Below are 5,552 nucleotides of genomic sequence, written 5' to 3'. Positions count from 1 at the left end.
ACCACGCTCAGCCAGCGAGCAAACCGGCCATCCATATATAGGATCCGAACCCGTGGCCTTGGTGTTATCAGCACCGCACTCTACCAAGTGAGCCACGGGCCGGCCTTAGTCATGTTATTTAAAATTTTTCTACTAGTAGAAAATTTTAAATAACATGACTAGTATTTAACTCGATATATCCAAAACATTATTTCAACACACCATCAAAATAAATTATTGAGAGATTTACATTCTTTTTTACATACTAAGTCTGTGAAATTTGATGTGTATTTTATGCTTACAAAACTTCTCAGTTTAGGGCCGGCCCAGTGGCGCACTGGAGAGTACGCCGCTTGGGAGCGCGGTGGCGCTCCCGCCAATTTTTTTTTTTTCATTTTTGTCTTTTTTTTTTTACTGACCAGTAACGGGATCGCAACCCTCAGTGTCGCGCCCGTACCAGGGACCAGCAACGAGATCGCAACCCTTGGTGTTGCGCCCGCACCGTGCTCAGCCAGTGAGTGGGAACCGGTCTCCACATGGGATCTGAACCCTCGGCGGGAGCGCCGCCGCACTCCCAAGCAGCGTACTCTCCAGTGCGCCACCGGGCCAGCCCTATAATGTGTAATTTAAAGTTGCGATCCGTTGCCGGTCACGAAAAAAGACAAAAAGGAAAAAAAAAAAGAAAAAAAAAACTTCTCAGTTTAGACAGGCTACATTTGAAATGTTCAACAGCCACATGTGGTTAGTGGCTACTATATTAGATAGCACAAGTATAGACCAAAGATTCAAGTCATCTCCACCTGGCCATGTTGCAGCCTTTCTAAGGACACTCAGGGGTGAGACAGCCACATTCTCTGTGAAAGCAGTCTGGTACACATCTAGTTTCCCAGGCTGTTTGTCCTGACCTCCAAAATTCAAGTCTGAATAACCTTATAATCTAATTGGAGATAAGATTTTACTTACTATAAGTTAGAATGAAAGTGTCTCAAAATGCTACAGGTATCCAAAATTTATTAAGCCTTGTAAAAATGTTTGTTGGAGACGCTGACATTTCCTCCTTAGAGCTGTTATTTCTTCTGGGATAGGACAAGAATGTTTGTTCCCTTCCGCATATCCCTGTTATTGTTCTTCTGTCTTGATAAACACCATCCGGGAAGAGCAGATTTTCTCTGGGCTGGAGCCAGGTTGGTGGAAGAACCTTTTGTCCTGGGCCCTCCCTCTGGTCCATAGATGGTCCTCCCGACCACTCACTGGGCTCACCAACCCCCATGTGGCCCCTATTGGTCAGCCAACACTTCCTGATTCCATACTTCATTCCAGACACTGCTGAACTGCTGCACGTGCTGTCTTTTTACTCTTCCTCATCACCCTCTGTGCTCATCATTAGCACCTGCAAAATCCAGAGAGGTGAAGAGGATCACTCAAAGTCATGTAGCTGTAACCCAGAGCCTTCTGACATCAGAGCCCAGGATCATAGTATTCCAGACTTTGGGGGTTATAGTGTTTTCTGCCCACGTAGGGAACGAGGGTTGGCCAGCAAGAAATTTTCATATCTGCATGCTGGCAGGATGCTTATGGTTGATTTCTAGAAACGAGTCAGATATTCAAGACATAAAAAGGAACTGGCTCCCCTTTCTGGATCAGGAGGTCCAGCCTCAGGAAACCTAGGAGGGCTGCTTGCTCTTTCTTTTCTCATTTCTGGCAAGTTAGAAGACCTGGGGCGCCGGGAGCCCTTTTGCTTTAAGCTGAAGCCCTTGTTTGGGAGAAGACCGGGAAGGCAGTGGAGGTACCCGCCTACCTGGGGAACTCGCGTCAGGTGCGGCTGGAGCAACTCGGGATGCGAGGTGGGCGGGGGCAGGCCGAAAGTTGGGGCAAGCAGGAAGTGAACCGAGGGCTGCCCCGGGAGGAAACAGACTAAGTCAGTTCTACTGCCGTCAGGCCCCAGCCACTCGGAGACATGGTGAGCGAACTGGGAGCTAGGAAAGGGCTGATTTAAAGAGGCGCCAGCAGGGGCTCGGGACTGGAGGTTGTCTGTGCCGGGAAGGCAGAGGTGATGGCAGTCAGAAGGCCCGGCCGGCACTGCCTGTGGCCTCTCTTTGACAACTTGGCTGCAGATAGCTCTGAGCCGTCTGGGCGGGGGTTCCTGCTCCTTCCCTTCTGCCTTCCTCCCCTGAGCTCTGTGCTGGCCTGGAGCAGCGCCTCGGTGGGGGTGGGGGTTCGAATTCCAGCAGAGTTGTTGCTCCAGCCTCCACCTCCTCCTCCTGAGCCCCTAAGCTGGGTGTTCTGACAGTCCCGGCAGCACCTCTGCTGTTCCCAGGTCAGATTCCAGGCGGCAGGAGCTCTCCCCCTCAGCCTTTCACTTCATCCCTACACAGAAACGCCCAGGATTTGTCTGTCCACTGAATTCAAGCAATCAGCCCTCCTCCATAAACATGAGGAAGAGAGTAGAGGGTTTGTAAAAGAACCAGAAGTTGGTTTTCTGCGATAATCTAGTTTTGCCCCACACCTCTGGCCTGTTTCTGGAGCCCCAGTGGGCAGGGAAGGAGGAGCTTAATGCTTTCCCCTCCCTGCTCAAAAAGCTTATCGAGAAGCCTCCGGGTGAGGCCTCTGTCAGGGAGAACCTATACTCATTTCCCCCAAGGCCCAGGCGGATGTTTTTATTGAATATCTGCTAAGTGGTGGGGAAAGAAGAAGTGTGTGGCTCAACGACTAGCGCCTCGTGGAAAGTGGTTGCCCGTTGCTGTGGACCACAGCAGTGGAACTATGGCTAAGCTGCCCAGGAGGCCCAGGAGCTGGAGCAGCACTCCAGCAACTGTACTGGAGAGGGAGATAGGTTAGGCTAGGTGAGGGTGTTCTTTTTTTTTTTTTAAAAGATGACCAGTAAGGGGATCTCAACCCTTGACTTGGTGTTGTCAGCACCATGCTCACCCAGTGAGCAAACCAGCCATCCCTATACGGGATCCGAACCCGTGGCCTTGGTGTTATCAGCACCACACCCTCCCGAGTGAGCCACAGGCTGGCCCCTAGGTGAGGGTGTTCTTTTTTTTTTTTTAAAAGATGACCAGTAAGGGGATCTCGACCCTTGACTTGGGGTTGTCAGCACCATGCTCACCCAGTGAGCAAACCAGCCATCCCTATACGGGATCCGAACCCGTGGCCTTGGTGTTATCAGCACCACACCCTCCCGAGTGAGCCACAGGCTGGCCCCTAGGTGAGGGTGTTCTGCTGGCTAGCACAGACACTTTTAATGAGGACCCAGTGGGATCAAGGAAGGGGGATGGCTCTGGGACCTGGTAAATAGCCATCAGCTCTGCACTGGAGGGGAAAATTGTGAGATGGTGGCTCCGCCACCTACTATGACCCTCGCTGAGGAGCAAGGAGGCAGTGGAGAGGGATTTAGTGGTGTGCTGCTTTTTCTTGTCAGGGGCCTGAGAACCCAAAAAGAAGTATGATCTAGTCTGTCTAGCATCAGATCTCACCTTCCAGGGCTTAAAAATGCATTTATTTTTGATTACGTGAGTAATACATGAAAACATTCTCTTTGTAAACAATTCAAGCATTACAAAAAGCTGAAGATCTTACCCTCCCTGGCCTCTGAGCCAATCTAGTCCTCCAGCACTTGGTCTAATTAACCCCTGTGTTGCCGCCCAGGAGGAGGCCAGTGGAGGAGGAGAAAATGATCGCGTGCGGAATCTGCAGAGTGAGGTGGAGGGAGTCAAGAATATCATGACCCAGAATGTGGAGCGGATCCTGGCTCGAGGAGAAAATTTGGACCACCTCCGCAACAAGACAGAGGATCTGGAAGCCACAGTGAGCCACTTGAGGGCTGGAGGAACAGAGGGAGGGAGGATGGCTGGGGGGAAGGGAAGTCTTTTTTTGGTGAGGCAAAATGAAGTGTAAAAATGGAAGTCTGCCTAATTTATTGTCTTTCACCTGTTTGGGGAATTTATGTGAGCTGAGTCCCCACTTCTAATTCTGCTCTGCTCTGCTGACTGGTATGGAGTTCAGGGAATGCAGTCTAGTGACTGCAGCTTGGGGTGGGGGGCTGGCCATGCAGGCATTTTCTGAGGCAGATAGACAGCTCAGTTAGCCCACACATTCTTAGGCTTCTCTCTATGAGAGAAGATCTTACTTTTGACAATCATTTAGACCTGACCTCCACAGAGCAAAAATATTGGCTTTGGGGAAATCCTCCTAGGGCCTTTGGCCTTCTCTAGGAGTTATTAGGCAAGGGGTGGAAAACTGCTAGAGTCTCCTTGAGTCAGCTTTAAAAAGAAGCTGGGAAGAGCAGTGAAATTCTTTAATCCTGGGAGCCTCAGCCAGTTGAAGTTTAGAAAAATATCTCCCACACATCTTGCTAGACCTTATTCTCTCCCTCCAGCCAAGAGCCAAGACCAGCTGCTCAGGGAGGGGGCAACTCCAAAGTTCAGCAAAGGTGGAGCCTCAGATTCTGTATCCAGTGGGGAGAGACTGGCTCAGGTTTTCTGAGTCCTGTGTGTGATCTTGGGTGTTGCTCCTTTGTCTCCCTGGGACTTAGTGCCTCTTTCTGCAGCCTAATCTGGAGATCGTGGTCCAGGGAAACTTAGTGTATGCAACTGGAGTTGGGAGGAGGAGTTTCCCTCACTTCCAACCCCCTGTGCTGCCCTGGTCCCTCCTCCAGCTTCAGCTATCCCTGTGGAACAAGGAGTCATGGAACTGGGAGATGTGCCCACCTGGAGTCTGTTCCCTTCAGCCTCACGGTCTGTCCTCCCAAGGGTGGATTGTGCTGTCAGTGTCACACCCCTGGGTGTGAGCCTGTGTAAAAGACTCCTCAGTGTGCATAACAGTGCTGGGGTGAGGAGAGAGAGGGGACCCCCAGCCCCCTGCCACATTCAAATGGAGAACTCCCAGGACCCCAAGATTTCTAGATTTGAACCTAGCCCTCCAGATTGTTACGAAAGCATATTCGTCAAGATAGGAGGATAGAGCATCTTTTTTTAAAAATATGACCGGTAAGAGGATCTTAACCCTTAACTTGGTGTTGTCAGCACTGCGCTCTCCCAAGTGAGCTAACCGGCCATCCCTATATAGGGATCCGAACCCGTGGCCTTGGTGTTACCAGCACCACACTCTCCCAAGTGTGCCATGAGCCGGCCCTAGGATAGAGCATCTTTTTTTAAAAATATGACCGGTAAGAGGATCTTAACCCTTAACTTGGTGTTGTCAGCACTGCGCTCTCCCAAGTGAGCTAACCGGCCATCCCTATATAGGGATCCGAACCCATGGCCTTGGTGTTACCAGCACCACACTCTCCCAAGTGTGCCATGAGCCGGCCCTAGGATAGAGCATCTTTTATCTAACAGTTTGTTAGCTCAACTTATAATGTAAGTATTTAGATGTATGGCCCATGGGCCTCTGTACTTGTGTTCCAGTGGGAGGAGCCACTGGCCCACTCACTCTACCTTATCCCCAACAGTCAGAGCACTTCAAGACAACATCACAGAAGGTGGCTCGGAAGTTCTGGTGGAAGAACGTGAAGATGATTGTCCTCATCTGTGTGATTGTTTTTATCATCATCCTCTTCATCATCCTCT

The 5,552-nt window shown here is 50.5% G+C and overlaps 1 protein-coding gene across 1 annotated transcript in view; it reads left to right on the top strand.

Annotated features, from left to right (window-relative positions):
* Positions 1-1,866: 1,866 nt before the first annotated feature.
* VAMP8 (vesicle-associated membrane protein 8) overlaps positions 1,867-5,552 on the top strand; it is a 4,518-nt gene continuing 832 nt past the window's right edge. Inside the window, exons 1-2 of the mRNA XM_008577740.1 lie at positions 1,867-1,939; positions 3,631-3,789. Of these exons, the coding sequence (XP_008575962.1) occupies positions 1,937-1,939; positions 3,631-3,789 (162 nt within the window). The 5' untranslated portion in view covers positions 1,867-1,936. The remainder of the gene's footprint in view (positions 1,940-3,630; positions 3,790-5,552) is intronic.

Source organism: Galeopterus variegatus, unplaced genomic scaffold (genome assembly GCF_000696425.1).
Source record: "Galeopterus variegatus unplaced genomic scaffold, G_variegatus-3.0.2 Scaffold1571, whole genome shotgun sequence".
Classification (NCBI taxonomy): Eukaryota; Metazoa; Chordata; class Mammalia; order Dermoptera; family Cynocephalidae; genus Galeopterus; species Galeopterus variegatus.
The sequence above is the reverse complement of the archived record's forward strand: the minus strand, read 5'-3'. Positions and strand labels throughout refer to the sequence as shown.